A 19,024-nucleotide genomic window follows, 5' to 3' on the forward strand; every position below is an offset into this window, starting at 1 on the left:
GCAGCGGTCAGCAGTGGTGCACGTCAACCCTATCTATTGTGGACCGATAGCGGTCCTTACAGAACAGCAGACTGTACCGCACTCAAGCCTATGTACCGTAGCACCCTATACCAAGTTACCAGTCCTTATAAGAACTTTTGTGGACCAAGCAGGTTGTGTATTAGTGTTTAGCAGACTGTACGTCAGTCCCTATACCGCTGAAGGACTGCTGCAGTATAGGGCAGCGGTCAGCAGTGGTGCACGTCAACCCTATCTATTGTGGACCGATAGCGGTCCTTACAGAACAGCAGACTGTACCGCACTCAAGCCTATGTACCGTAGCACCCTATACCAAGTTACCAGTCCTTATAAGAACTTTTGTGGAACAAGCAGGTTGTGTGTTAGTGATTAGCAGACTGTACGTCAGTCCCTATACCAATGAAGGACTGCTGCAGTATAGGGCAGCGGTCAGCAGTAGTGCACGGCAACCCTATGTATTGTGGACCGATAGCGGTCCTTACAGAACAGCAGACTGTACCGCACTCAAGCCTATGTACCGTAGCACCCTATACCAAGTTACCAGTCCTTATAAGAACTTTTGTGGACCAAGCAGGTTGTGTATTAGTGTTTAGCAGACTGTACGTCAGTCCCTATACCGCTGAAGGACTGCTGCAGTATAGGGCAGCGGTCAGCAGTGGTGCACGTCAACCCTATGTATTGTGGACCGATAGCGGTCCTTACAGAACAGCAGACTGTAACGCACTCAGGCCTATGTACCGTAGCACCCTATACCAAGTTACCAGTCCTTATAAGAACTTTTGTGGACCAAGCAGGTTGTGTGTTAGTGATTAGCAGACTGTACGTCAGTCCCTATACCAATGAAGGACTGCTGCAGTATAGGGCAGCGGTCAGCAGTAGTGCACGGCAACCCTATGTATTGTGGACCGATAGCGGTCCTTACAGAACAGCAGACTGTAACGCACTCAGGCCTATGTACCGTAGCACCCTATACCAAGTTACCAGTCCTTATAAAAACTTTTGTGGACCAAGCAGGTTGTGTGTTAGTGTTTAGCAGACTGTGCGTCAGTCCCTATACCGCTGAAGGACTGCTGCAGTATAGGGCAGCGGTCAGCAGTGGTGCACGTCAACCCTATCTATTGTGGACCGATAGCGGTCCTTACAGAACAGCAGACTGTACCGCACTCAAGCCTATGTACCGTAGCACCCTATACCAAGTTACCAGTCCTTATAAGAACTTTTGTGGACCAAGCAGGTTGTGTATTAGTGTTTAGCAGACTGTACGTCAGTCCCTATACCGCTGAAGGACTGCTGCAGTATAGGGCAGCGGTCAGCAGTGGTGCACGTCAACCCTATGTATTGTGGACCGATAGCGGTCCTTACAGAACAGCAGACTGTAACGCACTCAGGCCTATGTACCGTAGCACCCTATACCAAGTTACCAGTCCTTATAAGAACTTTTGTGGACCAAGCAGGTTGTGTGTTAGTGATTAGCAGACTGTACGTCAGTCCCTATACCAATGAAGGACTGCTGCAGTATAGGGCAGCGGTCAGCAGTAGTGCACGGCAACCCTATGTATTGTGGACCGATAGCGGTCCTTACAGAACAGCAGACTGTACTGCACTCAGGCCTATGTACCGTAGCACCCTATACCAAGTTACCAGTCCTTATAAAAACTTTTGTGGACCAAGCAGGTTGTGTGTTAGTGTTTAGCAGACTGTGCGTCAGTCCCTATACCGCTGAAGGACTGCTGCAGTATAGGGCAGCGGTCAGCAGTAGTGCACGGCAACCCTATGTATTGTGGACCGATAGCGGTCCTTACAGAACAGCAGACTGTAACGCACTCAGGCCTATGTACCGTAGCACCCTATACCAAGTTACCAGTCCTTATAAGAACTTTTGTGGACCAAGCAGGTTGTGTGTTAGTGATTAGCAGACTGTACGTCAGTCCCTATACCAATGAAGGACTGCTGCAGTATAGGGCAGCGGTCAGCAGTAGTGCACGGCAACCCTATGTATTGTGGACCGATAGCGGTCCTTACAGAACAGCAGACTGTACCGCACCCAAGCCTATGTACCGTAGCACCCTAGACAGACCAAGTTACCAGTCCTGATAAAGAGCTTTGTGGAACAAGTGAGTTGTGAATGATTAGCAGACTGCAGCAGAAGGGCAGCAGTCAAGTATAATATTCTTTCTATATTTGGAAGAAAGAATATTATACGTGTACAAGCCTATTACCGTACCACTGATACCAGTCCTGAAAAGAACCTTTGTGGAACTAATAGTAACAGCAAGTCTTTAAAATTATCCTCACTGCCTGACACACTGCTTCCTGCCTGTCCCTATACAAATTGGCAAAAAAGAGTAGGCTGGAACGATTAGCTGGAACAGCTCTTTTGTGGACCTGATAGTAACAGCTAATGATGATGATGATGATGATGATGAAGAAAGACTAATCTGGCTGAGCTGTCCCTAAAATAGCAGCATACAGCGCTCTGTCCCTTTATCTAAACTGACAAAAGAAACTCAGGCTGCTGACCTAACACCTATACCAGTCCTGAAAAGAACTTTTGTGTACCAAATAGCTAGCGTTTTCTCTGTCCCTACTCCACACAGGATCCTTTCCCTACAGTGACAGAAGAAAGAATGTAAAATGGCCACCGGATCGGGTGTATTTATAGGTTAGGGGGAATGTCCAAGTGTCCATGAGCTGTCATGTCTCAATTGGTTGTCCTGTAACACATGATAAACGTGTCACGAAAGGTTAAAGTTCTTGTATACATTAAACACGTAAGTCCGCCGGGGCGAACGACGGAAAAAGGCGTTCGAACCCGCGGACGGCGAAAGTCGGAAATTCGCCGCGAAACGACCGCCGGGCGAACCGTTCGGCCATCACTATCCACAAGGTCAAGGTGGGTGCTATAAATATATTACGAACGTTACAAAGATTTTCTCCTACTCAAAGTACAGAATGAGCAATAAAGTTCATTAGTAAGACCTCATCTGGAATATGCAATTCAGTTTTGGGCACCAGTTCTCAAAAAGGATATCAGGGAACTGGAGAAAGTACAGAGAAGGGCAACCAAACTGATAAGAGGCATGGAGGAGCTCAGCTATGAGGAAAGATTAGAGGAACTGAATTTATTCACTCTTGAGAAAACGAGATTAAGGGGGCTATAGTGAACTTGGTGTTGAGTTATTCACTACGGTCAACACTGAGGACAAGAGGGCACTCTTTACGTCTAGAGGAAAAGAGATTTCATCTCCAAATCTGGAAAGATTTCTACACAGTAAGAGCTGTGAAAATGTGGAATAGACTCCCTGCAGAGGTGGTTCTGGCCAGCTCAGTGGATTGCTTTAAGAAAGGCCTGGATTCATTCCTAAATGTACATAATATAACTGGGCACTAACATTTATAGGTAAAGTTGATCCAGGGAAAATCTGATTGCCTCTCTGGGATCAGGAAGGAATTTTTCCCCTACTGTAGCAAATTTTGACTATTTCCAAAAGTCAGCAGCTAAGCTCTTTAAAGTGTGTACTGGGACTCGCTGCCTAACTTCTCGTGCAACAAACACATTGGTAGATGGCTTTTGCCTCTTTATGTCAGAGCCTTCAGCAAAGAAATCAGTGAGCAGCACAATAGTGACATCACCAAATCTCATTCTCTATAAGTGACCACATGACCTCTGTTCCCAGCTGCATGGAGAGCTGGGAGAGGAGAAAAAGCAGCACACTTATCTTGCCAGTGAAAGGCCGTGCAGTGGGTGTGTCTCAAGACAAGTCTGATCATTAGAGGAGAGCACACTGAGTTCCCAGCCTAGCTAGAGAACTGTCCATGCTGTGCTCTTCTGCTTAGTGTGGTCAGTTTTTGATAGGAAAGCAGAGGGACTGGCAGGATCAGCAGGGATTTCATATAAAGGAAGCGATACAAATAGAACAGGATACTTTCTCAAACAAGTGCATGGTACAGTAGGCACATGTTGGGAATATGAAATGTTGGGTTTACCTATTCTTTAATGGTAAAAGAGAATATACCAGCAATATGTGTGCATGTGTGTGAGTGTGTTTCAGAATGTGGATGAGAGTCAGTTAATCATTTCTCTTCTAAAATAGAATGCTTACATATATGAATATAAGGCCTACAGCAATACAGGTTTACATACCTCTGCGTCTTCTTTTAGTAGATAGTGCTCTGTTCACAAGAGAATTCGTTCTGTCAGCAGTTACATGAAAATATATTATATAGTAATAATGTGCAGTAGAATTTTTTTTTATATATATTTAGCATGTGCTATGAATTATCTCTTTTCCATGTTAGTATGAAGGGCAATTTTAAATAAAAATAAAAACAAGGATTGAACCATGGTTTTCTTCATTCTCCCCACAGCTGGAGCTTGTATGAAGACGAACACTATCGCGGAGAGCAATACATACTGTCTGAGGGGGATTACCCTACAAGAACCGCCATGGGCTGTCAGGGCTTTAGTACAATAAGCTCCCTCAAGAGGGTTCCTCTTGTATGTATACTACTTACTTCTACTCTGCTGCTCATGAATGTTTTTCTTTTTTGTGGTCCTGCCCTATTTGATTGTACAAAGAGATGTAGACAAATGTTGTTATAAACTTCGGATGAGATTGCATTAATTGGTTAAAATAAATATATTTGAACCACTTTTAATTAGGATTTAGAGCACAGCTTCAGCCAAAACCCTGTTATTTTTAGTTTTTTATAGCATAGGGCACAGTTATGGCCTGTGTCACCACTAAGCAGACCCTGCCTCATTTTCCACTCTTCTGTCACTTGTCATTTGAGGTTAGGGGAAATCTTGGGCCATGGTCAGCACTAAAGACATTACAGAAGATTTTACCCTTCCTAGCTGTACTAGAAATATATTTCTCAGAGTCTCCGTAAGGGAGATTTCGCTTCACTTACTGTTCTTTCTGACACCCATAATTAATACTGTAAATTTGGCCATGCACTTATTAAACACTTCAGCCCAGGAAGGATTTACCCCCTTCCTGACCAGAGCACTTTTTGCGATTCTGCACTGCGCCGCTTTAACTGACAATTAGGCGGTCATGCAATGTGGCTCCCAAACAAAATTGACGTCCTTTTCATCCCACAAATAAAACGTTCTTTTGGTGGTATTTGATCACCTCTGTGGTTTTTATTTTTTGCGCTATAAAAAAAAAAATTGGGATAACTTTGAAAAAAAGCAATATTTTTTAGTTTTTACTATAATAATTATCCCCCAAAAAATATATAAAAAAATTAATTTCTTTCTCAGTTTAGGCCGATATGTATTCTTCTACATATTTTTGGTATAAAAAAAACCCGCAATAATCGTATATTGATTGGTTTGCACAAAAGTTATAGCGTCTACAAAATAAGGGAAAGATTTATGGCATTTTTATTATTATTATTTTTTAATAGTAATGGCGGCGATCTGCGATTTTTATTATGACTGCGACATTGCGGCGGACACATTGGACACTTTTGACACCATTTTGGGAACATTGCAATTTATACAGCGATCAGTGCTATAAAAATGCACTGATTACTCTGTAAATGACACTGGCAGGGAAGGGGTTAAACACTAGGGGGTGGTCAAGGGGTTAACTGTGTTCCCTAGTGTGTGTTCTAACTGTAGGGGTGATGGGACTGACTAGGGGAGGAGAGAAATCAGTGTTTATACATAGTATGAACACACAATCTGTCTCCTCTCCCCTGACAGAACCGGGATTTGTGTGTTTATGCACACAGATCCCGGTTCTCGCTCTGTCACGAGCAATCGCGGGTGCCCGGTGGTCATCGCGCCTGCCGGGCATGCGCATCGGCCCCGGAGGGAATGCGGCACGCATACTTGGTGTGTCGTCTTAAAGGAGCGATGTACTGCTATGGTGATTTTCCCAGCCGAGCCAACCTGCCACTGTATAACTGCAGCGGGTGGTCGGCTAGATGTTAAAGCCTAAGTTCACTTTTTTTAAAGTCTGTTTACCAATATATTAATAATGTTCCTGCCTTGCAGAAATGAAAAAGCTTTCCCTATGTTCTAGGGCAGGATTCACCTCAGCCATCAGGTTCTTCTATAGAAAACTCCTCCATGACTTCCTTATATCTGTCTTGCAAGACGTAAAAACTGTTAGTCCCCTTTGACACTGGGGCGCATTTCAGATGTTTTAGCGCTAGAAATAAGGCCTGAAAAGTGCCTCTTAAGCCTCCCCAGTGTGAAAGCCTGAGCACTTTCACACTGGGGTGGTGACAGGGCCATCTTTCATATTGACTGGACCCTGGGCAAACATTTTCTTGGGCCCCCTCTTTCATGCAATTTCACTCTCCACATGCTTTGAGACATAATAATTAGCAGCAATCAGTTTACTGAATCAGATCAGACAGTGTTTGCGATTGGTTGCCAGAGGTTACAGTGTATCATTACCACTCACTGACTGGCTGCTAGAGGTTACAGCACACATTATGGCTCACTGTTATTTTGTAGAGGTTATAGCACATGACTTCTGCTTGTTGATTGGTTGCTAGAGATTACTGTACATCTATACTGCTCACTGATTGATTACTAGAGATTACTGAACATCTATACCACTCACTAATTGATTGTTATATGTTACTGCACATTATTACTGCTCACTGATTGTTTGCTAAAGGTTACAGCACATCATCTCCTCACTGCCCGCCAGTGTATTCACATGCACCAAAACCCAGGGTGCTGTGGAACCATATTATTTTGAAGACAGGTTCCACCTCCAATTTGCTTACTTTTGCAGAACAAGCTGATGTTAGGCTTAATGACCACAGTTGTAGCAGGACTTTCAAGCATGCCCCTTAACCTCCACAGTGGGCAGCATTCAGCAGAAGTGATTGTGGATGTGACCTCAGAGGGACATGATATACATATGAATGCTGCCTCAATTTACATATTATTGCCACCACTATTTACATATTAATGCAGGTTATTTACATGTAAACACAGGGTCTGCAGGTGAGTCACCTGAACACGGGAATAGGGAAGAGCTGAGCAGCAGCAACAGAAGTTTACACTGAGATATTTGCAGACAGCATGGGACTAAAACTTCAAGGGATAAGGGAATTTAAATTGGGATAGTTGGCAAGTATGAGGCAGCTGCTTTGGGCCCACTACAATGAAGGGGCCCAGGGCAGCTGCCCTTTTGCCCTGCCTTAAAAACGGTCCTGGGTGGTGCTGTTGGAGGACAGGAAGAAAAGTCCTGCAAGCAGCATCTTTGGGGCAGTGCGGGAGCATTGTATACACCGCTCTCAAAACGCCCTGCCCATTGAAATGAATGGGCAGCTCTGCCAAAGCGCCTGCAAAGCACTATGGCAGGGCGCTATTAATTAGAGGGTAAAAGTGCCCCGCTGCCGGCCAAATAGCACCTCTAAAACTAGTGGCGCTTTACCGCTGATGTCCGCACCGCCCCAGTATGAAAGGGGTCTTAGTGAGGAAGTTCCCCCTTCCCACCAACTGCTCTCCTGCTCCAGAAAACGTGCTCACCACTCCAGGGGATAGCTCCTGCCCACCTCTACATTCTCTGCACACCGCTCCAATGCTGATGTATTTTAAATGATGTCCCTGACTGCATGAAAACATGCCCACCATTGTCACTGTGTGTAAAGTCGCACATCCTGAACGCATAAATTGTGGTGTGAACCCAGACCTCTGTACAGCTCTGTCTCCCTCTGGATGCACAGGGGAACTCATTGCCAAAAATGCAAACACACTTATTGGTTTGAGTAGAACTCCGATTGTAAGCAATAAAAATGTATTTCTCAGTGATTTTGTCTAGAATGCAAGCAGAGTATTTTTTTTTTTTTAGAAAAACTACTCATATTAATGACTTTATTGCTAACTTCCCATGATGACTCTTGAAGCTTCCTACACATTATTTAATTCTATATTTACATGAAAACGTGAACCCCCTCGCTTTTCCTAAACTGAATACCAAGAACAATGACACCTGGGTGTCTCTGCCCACTCCTTCCCATGTGCTTGCATAAATAGAACAGTGGGCAGAAATATAAAAGGTGGTACAGAAAGGGGAATAAGGGAGGAATGGTCCAGAAAGGGAAAACACTCTCTAGTCTGTGATGCAGTAAGTCAGTGGATGGTCACATGAGGTTACAGGAAATTAGGGCTAAGATGCATCGTTTGACATTTTGAAATGAGAGGTGCAGATTGAAGGCTGCCATGGAGTAGGAAAGTGAGAGATAAGTACATTGGGATGGCTTGGGCAGAAAAGACATTAGAAAAGGCTTCTGTGTATTATGAAAAGTGCCATTTTGCCTGAAAAGGTGAACTTGACATTTTAAAACATAAAATGCTACTAATGTCAAAACCGCATTCCAAGAATTTTATAGAGGAGAGATAACACTACATTCATGCTATACTTTTTTCAAGGTTTAGTTACATATTAAAAGAAATTTCACACCTATCTATGATAATGAACATTCCATTCTAACATAGTCTAAAATAAATAAGTAAGCTATCCACTAATGCAGCCATACAAAGCTGCAATATAGTTATTGAGGTTGCAATTTACAATTAAAGCTTGTAATAATTGTACATAAGAGCTCCACACACGTTTTAGGTCTCTGTTCTATTAAAAATAAATGACCACTTAATTTGGAAATTTAATTCTCCTAATGTAGAGGGTGAATTGAACCGCATAGCTGTCTATGGCTGCTCTGCTGTTATAAGTGACTTTTTTTCTCTACTATATAAAAGGTGAAATAGGAAAGTGACTATTTGCATTGTTTTTTTAATCTGTACTTCTAATGTTATATTTGAAATCCAAATTATTATTTTTTTTGTAATTGGAAATACTTTCAAATTTCTTTATGTTCAGTTTTATATAATAAAAATTCGGGTGTTACCAGCACATCTTTGTAGAAAATTAGGGACAGGATATTTATTCGACCAATACAAAGCAACATTTTGGAGCCACTGAGGACCCCCCTTAAGGCAGTAGTGACTTTGATTTCTGCTATAGTGTGCTGATTTTAATGTATAAAAATGAACACAAAGAAATGTGAAGGTGTTTACTCTCATGGTTTGTGTGATGGCACCCTCCCTCGTTTCACTATAGCACATGCTTATGCTTTTTGGCCTATGGCTGTTTGGAGTGCGCTGGAACATAAAAATGCATAAAAAATTTAATAAGTTAGTACCATGACATAGCATGATTATATTTAATGTTTTCTTTTGAGTACTTCCATGCTTCTGTGACACCAAAGACACAGGTAGAAGGTAATAGGACAAAATAAAGTATGGGTACTTTTAACAGCTTTTGGGGAAGGGGCTTCAATTGGATTTGCATAAACAGTCCATAGTTACAATGTGACACTGCATTTGAGCTAGCCATAGAACCTTTTCTGACTCATAAAGATATAAAAAAAAACATCTTGTAGTGTCTGCTCTTGGACAGGATGTTTCCTTTAAAAAGGACCTTTCGCCCCTGTTCACACCGGTGCAACTCGACATGTGACTTGACAGTTCCAAATCACATGACAAGTTGCATCCCATTGCTGCCAATGGAACCGTTCATAAAGCCACAATTATGAAAAAGGTTCCTGCACTAACTTTTACCGATTTCATTGTGACTTGCAAAGACTTTTGTTAAATTAAGCCGCAGTGCATATCGCACTGATGTGTGGCTTTGAAAATACGCAGCACCAGTGTGAACCAGGGCTTAGGCAATTTTTACAGGTATGGCGCATACATACTTACATTTGTCCAAGCTAGACTAGTGTATAGTTGTAAAAAATTTCCACGGCTAAACTTCAGCTTTCATTTTGAAATTAAGAAAGGCTCACATTAAGAAGAAAGGAGCTGATATTTTTTTAGGTAAATGTGAATTCATTAATGATGTTTGGTTCTTTTTTTCCTTTTTTACAGTATTTCTCTGTTCCCTCCATCTCTTTACATGGTCTGGAAAAATTTGGGGGGAAGGAACTGAATTTCACTGGAGAAGTTCGGAGTCTGCAGGGAGAAGGATACAATAACCATGTGTTGTCCATTAAAGTAAAAAGTGGACTGTAAGTCATGGGACAACGAAAGCTTAAATTATTCATATTCTGCTTTTTCTTGTTACCTTTTTATGCAACTGTCTCTTTTTTTAGGGATTGTTCATAAGTAAATAGTTTTTATGCATAATCATGTATGTTATGTGCACAAAACGTTCTGTAGAACTACTGCAGAAAAATATTAGTGAAAAGCACCAATGCCATTACTCACCCTACTGTTCTATCTTTGTGTCCTTCAAACCTTATCATAATAGCTTGGCAAAGGCCCTTTTCTGTTTTATTGTGACTGTACAGAAAGTCATGGCAATAAGGACATGATTTGCTAATTTTTAAGTTGAGGAGCTCCACAGAACCTGACCTCAGTTCTGCTGAACACTTAATCTCACAAATGCGCTTTTGGCCTAATGTGGGCACCAATTTTCATCCACATTTCAAAATTTGTTGGAAAGCCATCCCAAAAGAGTGGAGGTTGTTATATTCACAAAGGGTGGGGCAAATTCATGGTCATTGTGATTGGCTTTGGCATTGAAATGGGATTTCCATAAAAAATTATATTGATGTGATCATTAGATGTCCAAAAACTTTTGGGCATATATTATAACTTGAACCAGTTGATGTTATTTCCCATCTACCTCGTTATAGTGTATATAATGTTTTATTTCTCTGTATTTCTGTATTATTTCAGATGGGTGCTGTATGAACACAGTGATTTCCGGGGAAGACAGTGGTTACTGGAACACACTCAAATTCCAAACTGGTTGCTTTATAGTGGCCTCCAGAGAATTGGATCACTATGTCCTATTAGGCAGGTGAGATCTCTACAAACACAATGATCATTCTCTAGAGGGAACATAAAAGGAAATATATCAGGTTGAAAACCTGTATTAATTATATTTTGTACCATTTCTCCAGCGGAGGGTGTATTTCCGACTACAGAATCGTGTCCTGGGTCTGTTCTTATGTGTTCCGGAGCAAACAGAAGATGTTAAAGCTGCTCGTGTTCATCTCTCTGAGCCACAGGAGGGGTGTTGTGATCTCTGGTTCTATGAGGATGGACGCATCAAGAATCAGGTTGGTGTAAAACATGCTATGAGGAAGGATATTTGTCACAGATCAGCTGCAGAACTGTAACCTGTGCTGCACAGAGCTGGTAGTTATGGGTGTTGCCCATCTCAACTGCTGATTATTATATATCTTGCTTCATGACCACTTTTTGCCCATCCTCCCAAGCCTCCTCATTATTCAAGTTATGCTCAGATCAACTCACATTGTCTGAGCAATAGGTTATACCTAGCCCTAGGCCCCCTGTTACTTGCTTCAGTCTGTGGTCCTAGCTCCAGTCTGTGTTCCTAGCTCTCAATGTTCCTAATTTCTGACCTCCTATGATCCTATTCTCTCCTGCAATTCTTGTGACTCTTATGTGTCGGGTTCCTGGCATTTTCTGTGATCCCTGTGCACGTACCTCCTGCCTGTTTCTTTGTTGGACTGACTTCATGTGTAACAATCTCAGCTTTTTCTCTGGATTTGCTTGTCTGCCTACTACCCTAACCTTTGGCCTGGTTCCTGGATTTTCTTATTGTCTTATTGCTCACTTTGGCTCTGCCATCTCTTCTGCTTCATTTCCATATCTGGTTCCATGGCTTTGTCCTTGAAAAGGGTGAACCTGGGGTCACAATCTGGTACCAGCATGCAGCAAAACCCATCTGCCCCATCAGGAGCTTTGAAAACTGTCTGGATTCTAAACCCTGTGCCCCATGGGATCACTTGCTCACCTCCACCTACCTGCAGTTGGCCTAGTAGGTCCACAATTATACAGCCATACGTGACAATTTGATACCTTCTCATGTTTTTTTATACTGCTTAAAATGATTGCAGGTGAATAAGCTTCTGAGGTTTTAGCTGACGTGGCTCATCCTTTATTTAAATAGAATTTAAAGTTTTCAGATCATATCAAGCGAGGTACCAAAGATCATATATTGAAATTAACTGAACAGTTCTATGAATTTTCTACTTATTCAGCAATCAGACATGGTTTGTATTACATTGATAATTATAAAATGAGTGCTCATTTAGGTTCTCAGTAGTAGAGTATTTTAATATGTGTCAAGCCACAGAAATTTCCTCTATATTTTTTAACTGTTTATATTTGATTCAAACTTGAAGTTGGTGTTTCTTTGCAGTTGGTTCCTCAGATGAGTCTCCAAGTAGTTGGTCTTGCTAACCAAGGGACAAAGGTGGTTCTCTGGTCTGAGCAGCGCAAACCAGTACAAACCTGGTCCTTGGACGAATCTGGTTATATCATTAGTTGTTTGTTCAAAGGCTTGTGTCTTGACATAAAAGGTGAGCAATTACTACAGGATTTTAAAAGTACTTTTCTCTCAGGTCAGTTGATTCTTTATATTAACATAAACAAAATTAAACTTCAAAACACGTGGTTTTTCTATCACTTTACCAAGCAAGAAAAGCTTCCAATAGGTAAGTCGATCAACCTAGGCGTGGCTTTACATGCCTGCAGCAACTTCTAGCACCCCAGCTTTGCTTAAACCCAAGGAAGTTCTGCTTAGGGCAAAGCTTAGACACCTTCTAGTGGTGCCAGAGCTAGCCTGCTCTCTACCTCTCCAATACAGGCCTATTGGCCCATTACTATGGCGGGCAGCCACACTGTTAGATAGGAATGTGTTGGAGGCAGGAGTGAGTGGACAAGCTTCTGATCTACCAAAAAGTGCCTATTCATTGCCCTGTAAGGATGGTCTTGCATTTGAGAAGAGCAGTGGGACTGAAAGCGACTGCAGGTATATACAGTCCTTACTGAAAATACTCAATGTTATAGGAGATCCCTTTCCCCATACCTTGTGTCTACTTTTTTCAACTAATTTATTAAATCAAATGTTCAAAATCTTGAAGTTTAAAGAAGACCCCCCCCCCATAAAACAGTTCTATCTAATTCCCAAGGGGACCAAGAGCATATAGCTGTCTGACCACACTGCTTAGCAATTGAGTGGAATTGAATGGGACCAAGTGCTATATGCACTTGGTCCTTTGGGAGAATAAATGAAAGTGACATTTTAGTATGCTAGAAGAAGTGAGTATGCTACGTAGAAGTGAGCATGATTTTCCACTTTCCAGCTTTAGTAAATAAACCCCATTGTGTACTTAAAAGTGGGGTATGCCTGTATTGCCCTCTTATATTTTGGGTATTCTGATATTAAATTCTAAGCTGTGTTTTACATGCTTTGATAATCTCGTATTTTTTATTTTTTTGGGGGTATGTTTTTATTTTATTTTTTAACGCTTGACCAAATTTGGAACAAAATAAGATTTGGATTTTTAGAAATGCCCTGGGATAAATTGAGACAAATTATTGACCACAGCAAATTGAAGACATTTTAATTTTTTATTTATATTGGAAACAGAACTCACTGTTTCCTTGTCCAGAAGGTTCTAGCAATTATTGGGATAAAGAAAATGCATAGATGTGTTTCTTGTCCCCTCCGTGCCACTCTGAATTCTACAAAAATAGATAAACCTGCCATCTCTTACCTTTTTAGGCTGGCTCTACACTTGTGTATTGCGGCTATGTGCTCTAAAACACACAGTTTGAATTTTACATGCAAACAAATAGAAATCTTTACACCACAAAAAACTTACAACAGCTATGAATTTGTGAGCAATCTACCTTGATGTATATATATATTTTTTGTCCATATATTTCATTATGGTCATGCAGATGTGTATTGCTTCTTGGCTGCATCAAGAGTTCTTTATGCAGAATGGATCAATATTGTAAGGGCTGCAATCAATAGCAACCAATAAACAATTGTTATTTACTGTTCTTGCTACTCTAAAAGAATGCAATTTAAAATGTGATTGGCATTGAAACTGGAGTTTGTAGTCCGTTATTGTTTTTTTAATTGTAACTGAAATTAAACTGCAGCCAACACTTGAACCTTTCTTAGGTTCTTATCTACCTGCCCCCTTTTCCTCACCTCCTATGTTGTCACTGAAACAAGGACTGAGGTGGAATGTCCCTAATGCCGCATACACGCGATCGGATCAGAGTCCGCCGGACAATTCGCCCGTGTGTGGACTCCTGTGGACTTTTTCTTCCCAAAAGTCCGGCGGACTTAGAAAGAAGTCTTGACTCAAAATTGTCTGCCAGATTCAGCAGTTGGGCGGACAATCCGCCCAACTGTGTGCTAGTCCGCCAGACTTTTGAAATGAATGGACTTGCCCACACACGGAGTAAAGTCCGTTCATTTTGAACGTGACTCCAGGTAGACAGGACTAGTGAAGGAATTCAATGTCGCCGCCTCCATCAGCGAGATTGACACCTTGTGAGCCCCGTCGCCTGGTATGGATTTAAAGGGGAATGCCTACGCCGAAAAAACGGCATGGGGGTCCCCCCAAAGTCCATACCAGACCCTTATCCGAGCACGCAGCCCAGACGGTCAGGAAAGGGGATGGGGACGAGCAAGCACCCCCCCCCTCCTGAATCGTACCAGTACACATGCCCTCAACATGGGGAGGTGGGTGCTTTGGGGAAGGGGGGCGTTCTGCGGCCCCACCACCCCAAAGCACCTTGTCCCCATGTTGATGAGGACAAGGGCCTCTTCCCGACAACCCTGGCCTTTGGTTGTCGGGGTTGTCCAGATCCTGCCCCACACCCTATATGAATGAGTATGGGGTACATGGTACCCCTAACCATTCACCTGAGGGAAAAAGTGTTAATAAAAAAACACAACACAGGTTTTTAAAGTACTTTATTAGACAGCTCTGGGGGTCTTCTTCCGACTTCGGGGGTCTTCTCGCCGGGCTCCTCCACTATCTTCTGCTCTTTCACCGCTCTTTTACTAGCGGAGGAGCCTGGCTTTCTCCTTCGTCGCCGCAGCCGTCCAGGGGGTCTTCTTCCAACTTTGGGGGTCTTCTTCTGACTTCGGGGACAAGGGGACAAGGTGCTTTGGGGTGGGGGGCCTCACCCACCCCCCATGTTGAGGGCATGTGGCCCGGTACGGTACAGGAGGGGGGGCACTTGCTCGTCCCCACCCCCTTTCCTGACCAGCTGGGCTACGTGCTCGGATAAGGGTCTGATATGGACTTTGGGGGGCCCCCACGCTGTTTTTTCGATGTAGGGGTTCCCCTTTAAATTCATACCAGGCGACGGAGCTCGCGAGGTGTCAATCTCGCCGATGGAGGCGGCGACATTCACTTCCTTCGCTAATCTACCTAGAGTCACGTTCAAAATTAACAGACTTTACTTCATGTGTGGGCAAGTCCGTTCATTTCAAAAGTCGGGCGGACCTCTGGCACGAGTGCGGCAGAAAAGTTTGGTTGTGTGTGGGCAGGTCCGCTCGTTTGGAAAGTCCGGCGGACCTCCACTGCAAAGTCCGGCGGCTTGTCCGGATAGTTTGATCGTGTGTACGCGGCATAACAGGGACAAGGCAATACAAACCTTTCACAGCATGTAAAGTTAAATTTGTTTAGATTTTCACTTGAAATAAATATCTGCACATACTGTACGCTTGATAGTGTGGTAACCAAAACTAACAATGTAAATTATGTTGCTGCTTTCACAGGTGGCAATGGTTACGACTCTAAACATGTTGTGGTGTGGGAGGTGTCGGAAGATAGACCTACTCAGCGTTGGGATCTGAAGGTGTACTGAGATCTACCTGACTACTTCATGAGATGCTTTATGTTTCCTGATTTCTTAAATGCTGCTTGTAAAGCTGCTCATGGATGCTCAGTTTTTTATAGTGCAATATGTAAACCGGATGTCTAATCAAAACATCCTTTTTCAGTTTTTGATAGGTTAGAGAAAGGTTAGAACCCCAGCCTGGTTTTTATTGCTGTCTATATCTCTGTTTGCAAGATTTCTCATACTACCTGTATTGGTGATTAGAGTCATCTGGGATAGAAGTGATGGAAAATATATGCAATGGTGACAGCTGAATGAGAAGGGTTTGAAGCACTGCCAAATGTGAATTATTACCTGACGAATTGCAGTCATGTCCTATCCCACTGCCTGGTACCAACTGGGACAAGAAGTGACGACAAATATTACCAACTGAGGCACAATAAGCAACAAAAAACAGTGGTTTGAATTCTCTTCCACTCTAGCCAAAACAATAGAAAAAAAAATGTTGGCCTGACATCTACTTTAACAGCTTCATACAGTATATAGATAGTCAACATATTAGGGGAATAAAGTGCAGTGACTATGTGCACATACCAGTACTACATGATGCAAAATCATATGGGTTACTACACTTTGTGCAGTCACCGCACATTATACTGCCTTATCAAACCCATCTGCTACAGTTGGCATGTATACTTAGATCACTCTCTAGTTATCAGTGGTCTTTCTTAATATTTCTGCAACTTGAAATACAGACCTGCCCATTCTCGAACGCACACATTTATTTTTAGTGAGGGTTGAGGGTGAAGGTTTCTTATGAGCAAATCCTGTTTTTCCAAAGTGTGACATAACTTTGTATTATTGTATATATATATGAACCTATTAAACTTTACTTAACTCTGAAATGTGGAACTTCAGGCAAGATTTACAGCGAAGAGCAAGCCCCCCCGTTTACATAGTATTAATTAGAATGTCTGTGCTTTACAGTTCAGATATTTAAATATTTATTTTATATATATTTTTATACAGTGTTTCCTGATCTCCATCTTTTCTAATTCACAAGTTCTTGGTGGTTTTGTATATACTATTTTGTTTTTGGGAATTATTAAAATGATTAAATGTGCTTTTGGTGCAGATTTTATTGAATTTCATGTTTACATCAACATATACAGTATATATAGGCAGATTATCTGAAAGATTACATTTTTTTCACACCTAATTTGCTGAAATTACCCCTTATTTGAGGAGCAACGGACTCTTTCACCGGTCCAGTATCCACTGTAGTGTCAAAAAGTGTGAAAAAGAAAAGTATAAAGGGAAATGTATTAAACATTGCTTGTGCCAATGGGGTATTTTGAGAGATGCAGTGAGAACTCAGGGAGTAAGATTTTGGCCAAAGATAACTTCTGCTTGCATAATTCTGCAGCCTTCCTAATACTGTAATAGTGAAAATGTGATCTGGGTCTATTCCTGGTTACTTTGTAGCGACCACAAAGGGATCTGGTCACTTTTTTCTCTACTGCAGCCTCTACTTTTACGGTAAGAAGGCTTTTTCTTTAGGAACACAGAAGTAATTAATTTTGTATGCAGGCATTGGAAGGTGCTTGTACTACCATTTAGTAATTTATGAAAAAACTTTAGTAATGCAAGGGAAAATTTGGGTCAGGAATAGTTACTGTACAGAGCGCAGGGGCCAGGTGTGTGTACTATACATAGTATAGTGCTAAGGCATATGTAATGCATGCTGTGGGGTTATAACATCTTGCACACATTTTTAACCCATGAAAAAAAAAACAAGCAGTGCTTCATGTAACCCATTAATCTGTATCCAAATGGGCAGCATGCTGATTCTTGCTCTCGTCTACAGGATACACCATGCTCAGTGACAGGCTCCCTAGAGCCAGCTCTGCCAACAACCTCCTGATGTGGGGAGGGCAAAGTGTTATTCTTTGTCAGTGAGCTTCTCAGAGCTCCAAAGATGACATTACAGGGTGGGGTCAGACAGCAAAAGCAGCACAAACACTCCAAGTACAGAGATCCCCTCATCCTTAAAACATCAGTGCAGCCATCATCGACAGTGGTCCCTAGCATAGGGAGGACCAAGTCCTCTCACCAGCACCTGTCACCTACTGTACCCTGTATTGGGTTGGACCTGACTGGATGAGAATAATCAATCTTGATATCTAGCTATGTCTCTCTAAAGACTACCAGGCCCCCCTGATAAGCTTATGGGGTCCAGGCCCAGTACAGGAGGACTGCCTGTACCCCCCCCCCCCCACCCCCCCATCAGTGGCCCTGTTTCAGTGGTATAGTTACCAGACTAAAAGGAGAAATTAATTGTTAGAAATGCATATTTTAAGAAAAGTGAATGGTATGCTTTGCTAACTGATTGGCATCACAAGGATTCATATGAAGTCATTTACGAAATATAGTCATTTCCATATTTGCTCAATAATGTCACCCAGGGACCTTGCCCCTTTGTTTACATTTTAGCAGTAAGGACCGGAGCTGTCATTTGATTCCAGGGAAGCAGCAAGCGATTGGTGTTTTTTTTTTTCTTCTACATAATCGGTGAACAGGCTTTGAGCGCTCTCCTGGCAAGTTACCCTGTCCATGTTGAGGACATGTGAGTAGGAATGGCTTGGGATGGGGGCACATGATCATTCTTCCCTTTTCTTGTCTGTCAGGCTACAAACTCAAATAATGGTCTGGAATGGGTGTTTGATGGGGACCCCAAGCTTTATTTTATTTTTTATTTTTTACTTGGGGTTCCTTCTTAAAATCTATAACTGACCTGAAGGGTCTGTTATGAATATTGTATGAACCCCATTTTTTTTTTACATAATACCCACCCCTTTGTTTTTTACTTTTCCGGAATCCCCGACTGACATCTGAAAGTGCCAGGCAGGGAAGAATAATGATTGTTAGACTGATGGATTTCTAACAACCAGCCAGAGGTGAAGCTGTCAATTTTAGCAGCAGTAATAATACTGCGGCTAAATGCTTCACTTCACTCTGACATCAGTGGGGCAACACGGCCAAATACCAGATTAATTCCAAGCAAGGAAAATTCAGTCCAAACCTAGGAGCCAGCAGCTCATCCCTTGTGGGGAATAGAGGTAAGGTTCAAGGGAGAAGTTGGAACATCACTCTCAGTACCAAAAGCTCAAGCCAAAAACAACCAGTCAACCTTCAATGAAACCTAAAATATCAAGCACAGTAGAACGTTCAAAAAACAAGGAGTGCACTCCAATGATCCCCAGGAGAACTAGGGCTAAAGGAGCTTTGGCCCTACTTCTCCTTTAAGCGCATGCAAGGATCTAAATTAATTTTGCA

General features: G+C 42.3%; 1 protein-coding gene across 2 annotated transcripts in view; it reads left to right on the forward strand.

Annotated features, from left to right (window-relative positions):
• The window catches only part of CRYBG2 (crystallin beta-gamma domain containing 2), a 191,079-nt gene extending 174,268 nt beyond the window's left edge, over nt 1-16,811 (forward strand). For both annotated transcript variants that reach the window (XM_077481047.1, XM_077481048.1), the window contains 6 exons: nt 4,387-4,516; nt 9,926-10,065; nt 10,739-10,862; nt 10,966-11,124; nt 12,234-12,393; nt 15,627-16,811. In XM_077481047.1, the coding sequence (XP_077337173.1) occupies nt 4,387-4,516; nt 9,926-10,065; nt 10,739-10,862; nt 10,966-11,124; nt 12,234-12,393; nt 15,627-15,715 (802 nt within the window). In that variant the 3' untranslated portion in view covers nt 15,716-16,811. The remainder of the gene's footprint in view (nt 1-4,386; nt 4,517-9,925; nt 10,066-10,738; nt 10,863-10,965; nt 11,125-12,233; nt 12,394-15,626) is intronic.
• Nucleotides 16,812-19,024: the final 2,213 nt, after the last annotated feature.

This window comes from Lithobates pipiens, unplaced genomic scaffold (genome assembly GCF_037356315.1).
Source record: "Lithobates pipiens isolate NorthernLeopardFrog02 unplaced genomic scaffold, aLitPip1_a1.2 Scaffold_16, whole genome shotgun sequence".
Taxonomy (NCBI): Eukaryota; Metazoa; Chordata; class Amphibia; order Anura; family Ranidae; genus Lithobates; species Lithobates pipiens.